Below are 13,758 nucleotides of genomic sequence, written 5' to 3'. Positions count from 1 at the left end.
TGAATAAAAATACTCTTCTTACACAACCAAGAGATTTATTCCACCGACGTTTCGGTGACCATCTAGATCTGTCACCTTCTTCAAGACAATTCTGACTGGTTCACATAGTAATGCAGCACAGGTGTTCCTGTTTATACATAATGAGATGCATTCCCAAACGCAAAATATTCACATATGTACAATCACAGATGACATCACTATGCGGTCCCAAACGTACGGAAGTGTAACACATACACAACTGTCGATCAGTCAGAATTGCCTTGAAGAAGGTGACAGATGGTCACCGAAACGTCGGTGGAATAAATCTCTTGGTTGTGTAAAAAGAGTCTTTTTATTCATATACCATATAGTCTGAAAGAGAGATCATGATAATATCGAGTAGCATGCACAAAAAGTTCAAAATGCTAACCTGAAAGATGATTGGTTCAGGGTTCAACAGAAATGTTGTGAGAAGTTTTGCTGATTCGTTCGTGGAGAGAACGTTGTCCTTGTCTATGTCGTAGGCTGCTTTCGCCTGTTGTAGGAATCTTTCAGACAGACATCGAAGTATGCTGCAGCAAAAGACAGAAAGAAAGAAATGCATAACAATGTTGTAATAATATCTTGTACTGTACATCGTCTATCTAGCCAGTTAAGAACTTTTCATTTCAAATTGAAGTCAAAGTTTAGCTTGAAATGAGATCTAGAATACACACAAAACGTATGCATAATGTTTATTACCGTTGGTTTGGGTGTTTGCTGTCGACTTTCTAAATTTACAACAACAACAACAACAACAACAACTACAACGACGACAACAACAACGATCGAATGACCGTGAGTCCGTGACAGGTGTATGAAAGTTGACAGATATATAGTTATAGATTTGTTGGCATTAATACCTATATTCTTCTTCCTCGTTTGGATCCATCTCCGCCGCAAACTCTCGTAACCTAGCAACGGTAAGGTCCTGCTTTAACAACTCAACAATGGCTTCGTTCACATCGCAACTGTCTCCTTCCAACAGGCTACTCTTCCCCTGACACGCAAACTGGTGAAACTTCCCGTATCTTTCAGCTTCTACTAACAACTTCCCAACAATCGGCTCTTTGTTCGCAGCCTTCAGGCCGAAATAGACTCCGTTTTGAGCCAGGGGCGACGTCCTGCCAGCGTTTGGAAACTGGAACTTCTTGTCGAAATCCTTGCAGAGGGAATCTCCGAAACACGCGGGGCAATAGAAGTCACCGAGGAAATGCTTGACGTTAGAACTTGGATAAGCAAACTCGTATTCTAACGCGTCGACCAGACTGACTACTCTATTGTGGGGGTGGACCGGAATCTCGTTGTCGTCTGACAGCAAAGTGGCGGGAGTTTCTAGCTCCTCCTTCTTCTGTCGTCCGATGTCGCCGTGGTGGAGTTTTGGATTTCCCGCCATGTTGTCGTAGTCTGCCATCTTGGCCGGTGCCATGAGGTCACGGCTGGAGAATGGGCCTTGCAGTTTCCCGCCACGCGGCCTGGCGGCTTGATTTCTCTCATAGTGGTTGTAGACGGTGAAGAGGATCAGGAAGGACAGGCAGGCGATGACGCACAACCGTTTGTGCCCCGAGACAACCTTTTGCACACGGTCCCATCGGAAGAAAATAGTCCTCATCGCAACGGCTGGCGTTTCATGACGTTCTAATTACTACAGGTGGGGCCCTAGAGTACGCCGCACGTGGGAGTCGCACACCGGGATCTATTCGTCATACGTTCTGTAAAATAAGAAAAAAAAGATGTTAGAAGATATGTCAACATACATACCATGCATGTACGAATCATGAGCTGGAAGTTTTAGAAACAGTTATAAGCACTACGTAGTAGTGTATTTGTGCTACATATTCTTCAGGTTTTCTATGTTAGTTTAGCGATTACGGGGTCTTTTTATGAATATGAATTGGTATGGATTTTTTCTTCCTATTTGAGTTGAATGTTTGATGACTGTGTGCCGATTTGTTGAAAATAGAGAGAACGCTAGCGACCCCCCAAAACACCCCTCCCAATGAAATGGTATGGCTACTCTGCGACGTCACAAAATCAAGATGGCGGCCATCACACATGCCAACGGATCCAACAAAGGTTTTGCTACGCAAACCTGTAATGAAAGAGTACGTGCAAATTTCATTTTGGAAGAGCCTCCGTAAGGATTTCATCACAAGAGATGGCCTGTGCAAGAATTACATTTTCGTTTCAGACCTTCTTGTATCTGGAGCAAAGAAATTCTACAAACTCCGTCCCTCCATAACACGAAGAAGTTAGAGAAATAACAACAATATCATAAACGATATTCAGGCACAGATTATACTCGTTTTAAGCAAGATCCGTCGAGCGTTCAACTTTCTCCAAAGTTTTCTAACATCGAAAAACTTTCCACCCCGAAAAGGACGACGGGATTACCATGACGTCATTGTCCGCCATCTTTAAATCTCAGACGAGAAAGAAGAAGTTGACTCTGGCGACACGCTCCGAAGAACTGCTAAAGAAAGGTAATTTTTGGCCTTTAAAAGCCCCAATCCTGCATGACAACTATAAAATCTGGTCAGAAAAGGTAGTGGTGAACTAATATGACCAGAAGAAAGGTGTATTGTGAGCTTTATGCGATAAAAAACGACTTTTTGTGGGGTGTTGAGTTCTGCGATTTGCGCGGGAAGTCCCCAAGCCTCCCCCGGTCGCGTGAGTCATGTAAATTATTTGCGTGGTCTTCTCGTTTCGCACGAACGTTTTCTGTTTGTAATTATGCCACCTTTGACAAAATGCACTAGCTCTTTAGCACAAAAATCTAGCAGTGTTGGAAGTTTTGAAGCTAGGGAGCTGGCTGGAGAAAGTTTTCAAATTTTTCGTCATGATATAATTTTTTCGGTCGACATTTTGGACAGAGTGAACTCTCTTTGTGTTTCAGTTTTACATAACACATTTGAGAAATACATATTTGTAATGGCTAGCACACAAGCATTGGATAGTATTCTTCTTAAAATCAGTTTCTCTGACTACTTATTTACATTGGCGAGGACATGTGGGAAGTTCTGAACAAAAGTAAACCCCCCTCCCCCTCATTTTCCTTCACCTCCTTTTCCGTGCCCTAAGCTAGCGAGTTCAGGGGGTAAAACTGGAAATATTCTGCATAAAGCAATCTATATGAAATTGACATTTCCTTCCTCCCTACATGTGTATGTTAGCACATTTTCAAAATTAATTTCATACTTTGGACATTTAAAAAGAGCAAAGAAACAAGCAGCAAAAGGAGTTTTTATTTATTTATTGGTACCACCCAATAATCAGCCAGCCATTTAGACCTTTTCTAGAACCATCTAAGTTTGGATAATGAATGAATGAATGAAAGACCTTTATTGTGCATTCATGCCCCGAGGGGCTAGGTACAGGTCGTCTAACTTAACACATGGAACATACAAGGACATAATACAACAATACAAGCTGTAAACATATAGTGTAGACAAAACGTGTTGGTTTGGAACCAATATTTTTCTCTACCCCCTGGGTATACAGGAAACACACTGTATTTACTGCTGGGTCGGGCCCAGCGTTAATTCCCCAGGGATATTTACTTTGGTGGGAATAAAGAACACTTCCTTTGAAGTAAGGGTAGTGTGACTCACCCCAAACCAGACATTTGTGGGCAGGTTTTGACACAAGGAACATCTTGTCTGAGCTTGTGCTGGCTAAATGAAGCAAAGTGATCACTTCTGTGAGGTTTGTGTCCCATTTTACCTTAAGAAATCCTTTAAGACATGTAAATAAGTTGTTCGTGCTAGACAGACAGTTCATAAGAAACTGCCTAATTACAATTGTCAGAATAAATACTGTTAATGCAGAAATGTTCGTGATGGTTTTATGTTCGCGGTTAAAACCACAGCGAACACCCCATTTCGCCTAATTGCGAAATAAAAACCATGCAAACTTAGATGCATTTACAGTATTATGTTCTTCGTTTTTATGTTGGACCCTTGCAGTGATACTGTTTTTTTATTTGTGTTTACAGAGAATTGATCCTTTGAGTTTGAAAGAAAAGAGTTGTGAAAGAAAGGTTGCTCCATCCTTTGTAAGAGTGACCACCATGGCAGAAGTTAGCGTGGAAAACAGTACAGTGTTACCCAAGGTGGAGTTAGACTCCTCTTTGACTGGAGATGACATCTTAGCCTTGGCCACAGCCTGCTATGGTGAGTATCAAACCATTTTCACCTGTTCGAAAAACCTTAGTATTCAGCCTTCTCACAAAATTTTAGAGTAGGAGGCTAATATCCAAAAGTAGCAGGCGAGCTATATGTAGTGGGCACAGGAGGGGATTCTCCCCCTCACATAGGGGGGGTCTGGGGGGCCTCCCCCTAAGAAATTTGTAAATTGAGACCCCCTAAACATGGTTTTTGGTATATTCTGGGTAACTTTTAAGTGCATTTTAAAACTTTACTTTTGTTATTAAAATTAAGTTGTGCTTCTTTTTTTAAAAATTCTACACAGAAGTAGCCGGCACAAAATTGAAAGTAGCCGCCTGCCGGCTTGTTTTGACAAGGCTGTAGTATGGTTGCAACAGCAGGATACGGAATCCCCAATGTTTTCTAACACGTTATGAACTTTTGCGAGCAAATTTAATGTTGAAAATAAACAAAAAAACCTGCAAGATTTCAATACTCTCTTGAATCTGCAAAATTACCTGCAATTAAGTGCAGATTGAACGTTGCAAATATTTATACTAAATTATAGCTATAAAGATTAACACTATGGATTAATACTAAGAGAATCCTAGATTGAGAGTACCTAGACTTGAATTAAAATCATGGTCTTAGCAGTAATCTAAGACATCACTCTTTCAAGGATATGATTGTTCAGTTCATTTAACCTCCTTGATTCAAGGATTCATGAATCAGTATCATTTCCTGTGCCCAAGGACATTATATAATGTCCTTGCTGTGCCCGGGTGACTCTTGCTTCTCGAATCTTGGTATGAACTGGTCTAAGCTTATTACATCTAGCTTGTGTCTTGAAGTCTCCCAACTATGTGAAAGATGCTATGACTAGTATGAAAACACTATTGATAAATGATAATCTCCAAGCAGATCTCCACGGTGCCAAAATCGTACAAGCTAGCCAGAGAAGCTCCAGTCAGCCAGAGAAGTTGTCAGGCACCGTCGGGTTGCTATAAAAACTCCTTCTGCCAGTTGGATACAGTCTTTGCAACCGTTGGGTGTGTTTGGAGACTAGATAAACACGTACATGAATATAAATTATGTTTATAGCCATATATCAACTACTCAAAATGTGTCCCAAACATTTCAGAAAGGGAAGGCTCATGCGGCACATTAAACAGCCCCTCCACTTGGCCAGAAGCTACTACCACTGGAGGTACCCAGTACTCCGCTAACTTCTCAGTCATGGACCTCAAGAACATCTGGGGAGGGGGTGGGGAGCAGACCTCCACTGCTGGCCCAATGTTCTTTGGACTTGTTCCTGGGGCATCCTGCTCTAACGGTATGTTTTAGATATCAAATGGTATGTTTTGAATGTCAAATGGTATGTTTTAAATGTCAAATGGTACGTTGTAATGTCAGCCTATTGGGGTCCACCTTTTATGTTTGTGTGGCCTTGTACAATGTATTGTATGTTGAATTCTACATAATACATAACTGTAGCTTACTAGTACTTAAAGCAGGATGAGACTGTCGAGAGTCTATTAATATGTTCTTGAATACGCATGGTTTTATTCATTAAAATTGCAATCTTCAGAAATATAGGGAAATTTTGTTGGGGCTGTGAAGGCAAAACAAGATAAGCCTAAGGGTTTGCAACTGATGATTGATTATCAAATGACTTCACTTGTATTTACAGTGATCCAACTGTAGTCTTAATTAGTCATGGTGTCTAAAAAGTAACTCGGCAAACACAGTGAATCAGACAATCTACAAGGAAGTGTAAAATTCTTTGGGATGTTTATGTTTTGCAAGGAATTAAATTACAAGGTTTGCTTTTGCACAAGAGACCCCTTGCAATAGTGAAAGGAACTGCAAGCTACTCTGCTTGCAGGATCTGTGATTTGACCAATTCAATGTTTTCAGCAGTCTTTTACTAGCCTGAGTGTCATCCTGTTTCAGTTTCAGGCTACCTTCACCAAACAGTGATGGTAGAGCCTGGGACTGAAATAGGATGACACTCAGGCTACTCTTTTATCTATTGCAGTCCTAATGTTTTTGTTTCATCTCTTCAAACAGACCTACCATCTGATAATCAAGCTGAAAGTGCCAACCTTGCTGCAGAGTGGCCCTCGTCCATCCCTCAGAGCATCTCTCCCATCCCCCAACAGGGGACTGTTGTGAACACCTCACCCCCCTCTACCAGCCCCCAGGCTCCCGTCCCCACCCGCACGGGCTCCCAACAGCTGGAGTCTCCCTCAGGCATCGTCCAGCAAACCAACTACAGCTTCAACATCGCAACTTCCAGCCTCAACATCACCAACATGCAGTCGCAGAAGGTCTCCTCCTGCAGCAAGCTCTCCCCCAACGCTTCTGCCTTCAACACCGCAGTGGCGCCACCTAGCTACAGTATGGCGAAGTGCGGCAGCCAGCCTCCTATGGTCAAGAGCCAGAGCGGTGGGGGATGGCAGCAGCAGAAGCAGCACGGTCCACCCCCCTACTCCAGGTCTCGCCCCACCACTGTCGGCCAACAGGGGGCCCAGTACCAGCTGGAACCGAACGTCCGCAACTTCCCGGCCGGGGGCGGGCATCAGCAGTTCAACGTGAACCTGAGTAGCTACGGACGATCTCAGAATCCCAACATGCCCCAGCAGCCGTCCGGACGCCACAACAACTCGCCGTACCTCCAGCCCCCTGGCGAGGGTGGGCAGTACTCCAAGGCGATCCGTCCACCGAAACGAGTTTCTCCGAACAGTCGGCCCTACTACCCCCTGCAGCCCCAGTACAACACTAACATGGGTCAGCAGAGCACCATTCACTATGGCAACAATGCACCGCCCAGCCACCCCAACTACCCTCCCAATGTCTTTCCCTTCTCCCAAGGGTTTCACAATGGCTCCGGTCCCCCCAACAGCTTTCCCTCGACATCTCAGCCCCCTTTCAAGAGGCTGCGAGGTGGGGAGGTCCCCTACCTGCGAGTTAACACCAACACCCCTAACTCCAGCCCCTCTAGCAACCCTAACACCCCCCCGTACAGGTCTACCGCAGCCCCCAACACGGTCTCCCCTGTCATGGCGACTAAGGAAGCCCCTGCTCCTGCGTGCATGTCGCTCAAGATAGTGGAGAAGATCGTTGTTGATGGATCGTACGCTTTCAAGTCTCACACCATCTTCCCTCTGCTGCGGGACCTTTTCATAACATGGCGGGACTGCGACAAGATGGCGGTGCCAACGGCCCTACTCTCAGCTTTGCCGGAAGACTTTGACACCCTTCTGCAGAACTTCATGAAGACCAACCCTCCCCCTGCTGTGACAGTGACCGACGCTGCTGATCTTACCCCCGCGGTGGAGAGAGTTATCCACGATGCAGCTAGGTGAGTACTGTAATTCACTTTATCTTCACGGTAGCAAAATTTCACGGTGTAAAAAAAATGAACATTTTCACTGAACTTTAACTTCGCGGTGGCAGCAACTGACTTACAGAACGGATGTGTGAAGGAATGATGAATAATAACAACTGTTTTTTTCATGGTGATGATACATGTAAGTTCACTGTACAGAGGTGTCCGTGAAAACGATGAACATAAAGTTACAGTAAAAGAAACATGAATTACATTATCAGTCCTTGCACAGACTCAGGCTGGAAATAAAGCTTTTTAGGGATGTAGTTTCATAAGAAGAATGTTGGAGGAGCCATTACCATTGCACTGTTTAATATAACAGCAGTATAGTAGTGTTTTATAGACCATTGTCTCACCTCTACTTGCGTGTCAGCAGACTGAGACAGCTGAAAGAGTGACAACTTCTCCAGAAAAACTTTGGCAAAGTTTGCCTCAACCTTCCATCCCATTTCCTTTTAATTAAAATGTCTGTGTGGGAAAACGAAACAGCTGCACAAGCTGGCATTCTGACAAGGTATGATGGCGTGCGTGACTCGCCGTACTCAAACATGCAGCAAAGTCGGGACATTTCATCAAATTTTGTCTCCTCGAGTGACGGGTGACCTTTAGGGACAGAAAGGGTCGCCAAACTTCATCGATTTTGTGGAGAGAAGTAGAGATAGTCATCAGTACTGCCAACATGTCTACCATTTAAAGAGGGCAGATTGTTAAGTGGTCCAGCCAAGTGGAGACATTGAACAGTTCTTAAAATAAGTGTCTGCAATTTTTGTCAGCTGCAAGACGTAGATAAGATTCGCTGTGCTGATTGGGAATAATTTAGGTGGTACGTTGGATTTGCCTCACTTGTTTATGAAACTATTAGCAGTGGTAGAAATCCTTTTTTTCAGTGTTCTGCAATATTGCAGAATGTCAAAATTTTGTTCTGCAGTTTGAAAATATTTTCTGCAAATACACAAGCCCTCCATACTACAACCTTCTCAACTTGGTAATGCCTACTTATATTTACAATCTATCTTTAATTCTTACTAGCAAAATTTGAAACGGGAATAACATACATGTGTGTGGAAACGCCGTCAGGTTTGCTCGGCGCTGGTTTCAGTTTATCTACAGTGCCGCTAGGTAAATCTAACGTTATATTATAACCTCCTCAGCTAAATTGAGGACCATTAAATCCTGAGCCGGTTTCTTTTATTCTGCAAAATTGCAGGTTGTTTAATTTTTCTTCTGCAATCTTGAAAATCTTTCTGCAATTTGCAGATTGCAGATGGGTATTTCGAATGCTGTATTAGTGACTACTTAGGCCCCCTTTCCTCTATATGTCAGTCTCTGGGCGACCGTACAGCATTGATTTCATAATTGGAATATATATATTATAATGATATATATAATTGGAATGCAAGATGTAAAAATTTGATTTAAAAGACAACAAAATGTGAAAAAAATGTCTATACCTGGTCCTTTGGGAAAGTGGATGATATGAAAAACTAAATCAGCTACTATTGAATGTAGAGAAAAGAAACACATAGAGAAAATTTTAGCTATGACCACTGGATATATTCAAGTCATCACCAGAGTCTATTCCCTCTTGTGAAAGGATTCCATCATTTTTGTCATGATTCAGATCCAGGGGTTTAGGTTCAGGTCCGGACTTATAAACCCATGGCATATGTGTGCTAAAATATTCTTTTTCCTGTTACAAAAATTGGCATATATCTTACATGCAATTTGAAAACTATGTATGCGAAATTATATACAGTCAGTAGTAAACACAAAAGTTCAGTTATAAAACACAAAAACAGCAGTATTTTCATATTTTTTTAATTGCAAATTTCATGATCTAAGGAAGGTTTATGATGGTTTAAGACAAAAAGGGAGTGTAACTACAGTCAAACCTGCCTAGGCGACCACCTTTTCAACGCGACCACCTGGCCATGGCGACCGCTTTTTCTCGGTCCCGAAAATTTTCCCCATAGGCACAAGCATTAAGCTGCCTGCCCAAGGCGACCACCCGTCCAACGCGACCGCGACCACCACGAATTGGGACCGCACAGAGCACCATCCCTGCTCATGGCGGTCGCCTAATTTTCAAGCGTGTGGTGACATCGGATCATTTTGTTGTCGGATTTCACGGAAATGTTTTCAAGACTTTGAAGGACAAAAATAAGGACAAAATACATGGAATAACAATGTTTTAATAAAACGCTCCCCCTTCATAAACAAATTGTTAAGACAAATGTTTGTGATGTTGTTGTGCCTATCGTTATCTTATAGTTTACCGAAAAACTCAGTTCGGTTTAAACTCAATTTTCAAAACGAATACGTAATGCAAGTCAGATTTCACAGAAATTATTATCTATTTCTTGTATTTTCAACAAAAATGTGTCTGTATCTTACTAAATTCCGCCGAAAAATGACTTCGCGGCGGGCAAAACATCGGGCGAGAAAATGTTGTTCCTTGGTCCCGACGCCATCTTGGATTTGGCGTGGCCCGGATTTGGCGTACCGCTGACCTTTCTAAAACACGATGCTTTTGTGTATGAACATTTACGAATACTCTAGTTATTGATGAAAATTAATATTCTTATTTTCTTTTTATTTCCATGAATCTCACAAACCTTTATTGGACGCTGTGCGTTCTGCTGCACTGACTCATACATGTACCTTTCGATGCGGTCGCACAGAGCTTGGCGGCGCGACGAAATCACACCGTTCCGTTTTCATCTTTCGTTGTCAGATCGAAAACTTTTTGACCCTTCTATCCAGCGGTCGGCGCCCCAAAAAAGGCTGGGACCAGCAGGTGTTTTCTAGGGATTTGTCTTATGCCTTAAACTTCGATGATGTGCGTGTGTGTGTGTACTATTAATGTAACGTGTGAATGCGGGAAGGCGCTTCGAGATCATCGTGGCAACCATTGTTTTGTACGCAAAATTATGACGAAAATTTGTACACGCTGTAGCGGTATACAATTATTACAACGATAACGGAAAATGTAATTTTTGTAGGATCTTTCTGTCAATGAGAATTGAACCTGGTGGGGGTCATGCTGTCTAAATTCACATAATTTTCCATCCATTTACATACTGTATTTGAAAACCTCGCCCTGGAAACATGTGAGTGGAATCCTCTTCATGGCGACCACCTGTCCATCGCGACCGATTTTGCTCGGTCCGCCGGGTGGTCGCCTTGGGCAGGTTTGACTGTATACATAAGCGAGAGATTTTTTGTTTCAAGTCCAAACTTGTTTCCAGACGTTTAGGTTTTTTTGGACTTGAACCTAAACATTGGGTCCAGTCCGGATCAGGTCCGGGGTTTAGGTACGCATCATTATCTACATGTAATGGTAAAGGAGATTGCTTGATCAATCAACTGAATGTCAACATATATCTCCAGGTGTGCCCACAAAGCCTTGCTCCAGAAGCTGACAAGACGCCCTCCGTCTGCTGCTGTCAGCCCCATGGGCCAGCAGCCTGCCCCCCTCCCCACCACCAGGGTTCACCCAGGGTCACAGGGACCACCTGCCAGACAGGAGGAGGTCTACACTGCCATCCAGGAGTTCTGTGACAGGTGTCAATCTTCTTCAGTCTGCAAATCTCATCAGTATACTGTAGATCATGAAATGTTTGCGACATGGTTTTGTTGTCGCGTTTTTCGCAGTGACCTCTCCATCGCAAATTCATGATACCGTAAATATGCGTTTCCAATTTATTCCTACTTACAACAGAAATTACCGCATTGCGAAAACCTCCTTTCCCCTTCTATTGCAAAATTATGTCCCCATAAAAATATAAAATCACATTATTATATCTCCACCTGACAAGGAAGTGTAATTTCAATGGTCAGTGAATTATGCAGTTTACAACAATATATTTTCATCCGACAATATGATATACAAATTTCAATGCCCATTTCAGTTTATTCATGTAGGAAGTACGTACAGTTTGTTCAGCAATAAAACAACATGCATATTTGTGTTCAACTTGTAGGTTTGAGAAGGCTACCAAAGAACAGCAGTTGAGTCCAGTGACGTCAGGGGCACAGGAGATGGCACCGTCACCAATCACTCTTGTAAGAATTGACTTTTAATAATTCAAACATGATAAATAAAACTTTGTTCTCCTAAATTCCAGTAACTTGAAGCAAAGTAGTGCTTAAATTTTGCTTCATCGAATGCCAAAAGAGCTATTATCAATATTCAGTGCTTGAAATCAATTTTTTTTTTTAATAGGTGCACTACTGGTGCACCTAACCTAAAAAGACACTTGAATGTCAATAATATGCTGTATATTACTAGAGTACGATACATTTATGTGTGTAACCTTGCACAAATATCTAGCTGCACCTGCAGTTAAGAATTAGGTGCAAAGCTCCTCTTTTGGGGCACAAAAGTGCATATGCACCAAATATTTTGAGCCCTAATCTTGAAGTCTTTATTAGACATACCGTACCAAGTTTGCGGACTCTGAATGACAGAATTATAATGGCATTTACATATGTAAAACATGGAGTAATAGTATTTTTTTTAAACCTTGCTCATAAGCGAGTATTTAAAACATCTGAACAACTTAGAATTAGAATTGAACTCAGAGCTAGAACTGACAAAATTACATTGACTTCACTATTTACAGTACATCTATATAATGTAGTCGTCCATATGAAGAAGTGCCTATGGGTTCATTCTGGTATCAAAAAAAGTATTTGCGAAGGAAAGTGTTCATTCACATTTGTTCAACAGTTCAGTTGCAACTCATATACATACAAGCAACAATAAAAGACAGCTATGACCTTTGCTGTGCTCTCAGGTCAACAGTCCAGCTGACATGGGAGACAACATAGGTGTTCCTGAGACAGAAAGCTGCTCCAAGGGAGGTGGGGGTCAGTAAGGTGAGTCTACCGCACTTAGTCCCACACTACAGCCAACTGACAAGTGCTTATGTGTGGATGAAAGGTGGCGAGAACCATGGAGTGAGTCTTAACACCTGGCATTGGAGATAATTTTTCTACACTATAGGTGTTCTTTTACGTTTTGTAGCTACAGACAAAACTGTCCAAGATGACAACTCATGAGGGGACCGATAAAATCTGGTCTATGTGGACAGGTGGTCACTATAGACAGGATTCTTAATGCTTGTGTCAAGAGGAGAAATTATCTAAGAGATCACCAAATTGTCACATTGGCCAGGTTCTCAATATGTAGAGGTGGTCACTTCGGTAAGAATGTAATCCAATAATTCTTCTGAAGTCATTTTCATTCTTTTCAAACATTTGCAAATACTTTAAGTCCAATGTGGCTTGAAACCTAGTGTAGAAAATAAGTGTTATTTCTCTGTTGCATTTCATTCTGTACCTACAGAAAAAAGGTGAGTCAACATCATGTGCAAGTATCAAGACACATTAACCAAAATGTGGGATCAATTTAGATAAGCATTATCAGCATGGGTCAGGCGAGTTCAGTCCTGTGACTGTTGTGAAGATTGGCAGCATTTTGATCTTAAAATCTGACCCAAAACTCCTTACAGCAAGGTTTATAGCCAAAGTGTCTGAAATCGGAGAACAATCCACATATCAGATGACTCTTAAGAGTGTATATTGGCAGGTGGCCGTGCTTCATAATCACAAATCCTGAGCACTTTTGTAGCATTTACATATATATATACACTGTACACATAATGTGCAACTAACACTACACAGTTTTTGTATCAAACTGAAGATTGACTTGACAGACTATAAGTATCCTTTCTTGTTAGTAGGATGTAAATAAGCAGTTCGGTAAGTGCTCCTTGGAAATAAAACATAACAGTGCATTTTTGGAGCCTGCCTCTAGATCTTGAATTTGAGTCTGAGGATAATCACAACATCTGCATTTGTTCAAAACCATACTTAAGATGTTGAAGAGTACCTCATGGTTGAAGACTTCCATGCTACTGATGGGAAAGAGAGTACATTGTACATGTCTGGGTGGGCACAGAATATGACTATCTGATCCTTGAACAAGAGCCATGGCCTCTTCAACTCTATACATACACATTTCTCTCTCTAGATATCCCAAAGTATTGATAGACTATGATTTCTTTGTGATAAATTTTGAGTGGAAAAGCAATGATAGATATCAGAGGCTGACCCATCTGAGGGTCTGCAAGGGGGGTCCCGACACTGCTTTATGCTGAATTCTGAAGAACCCCCCACCACTGAAATCAAGGAAGGCAA

The 13,758-nt window shown here is 42.1% G+C and overlaps 2 protein-coding genes across 4 annotated transcripts in view; one reads left to right on the top strand and one right to left on the bottom strand.

The window, feature by feature from the left end:
* The window catches only part of LOC136445868 (divergent protein kinase domain 2A-like), a 36,852-nt gene that overhangs the window by 2,172 nt on the left and 20,922 nt on the right, over positions 1-13,758 (bottom strand). For both annotated transcript variants that reach the window (XM_066444073.1, XM_066444072.1), the window contains exons 2-3: positions 882-1,730; positions 410-551 (exon numbers count right to left, since the gene is read on the bottom strand). In XM_066444073.1, coding sequence (XP_066300170.1) covers positions 410-551; positions 882-1,630 — 891 coding nt within the window. In that variant the 5' untranslated portion in view covers positions 1,631-1,730. The remainder of the gene's footprint in view (positions 1-409; positions 552-881; positions 1,731-13,758) is intronic.
* Positions 2,404-12,435, top strand: LOC136445867 (uncharacterized). Of its 2 annotated transcripts, none has more exons than XM_066444071.1 (7): positions 2,404-2,501; positions 4,013-4,190; positions 5,305-5,496; positions 6,234-7,527; positions 10,945-11,118; positions 11,538-11,619; positions 12,354-12,435. In XM_066444071.1, the coding sequence occupies exons 2-7, from the start codon at positions 4,088-4,090 to the stop codon at positions 12,432-12,434; spliced, it is 1,926 nt and encodes a 641-aa protein (XP_066300168.1). In that variant the 5' UTR covers positions 2,404-2,501; positions 4,013-4,087; the 3' UTR covers position 12,435. The 2 variants fall into 2 exon arrangements, with proteins under 2 accessions (XP_066300168.1, XP_066300167.1); XM_066444070.1 differs by lacking the exon at positions 2,404-2,501 and adding an exon at positions 3,551-3,723.

Source organism: Branchiostoma lanceolatum, chromosome 12 (assembly GCF_035083965.1).
Source record: "Branchiostoma lanceolatum isolate klBraLanc5 chromosome 12, klBraLanc5.hap2, whole genome shotgun sequence".
NCBI classification, from domain to species: Eukaryota; Metazoa; Chordata; class Leptocardii; order Amphioxiformes; family Branchiostomatidae; genus Branchiostoma; species Branchiostoma lanceolatum.
This window is presented reverse-complemented; position numbering and strand designations above follow the sequence as displayed.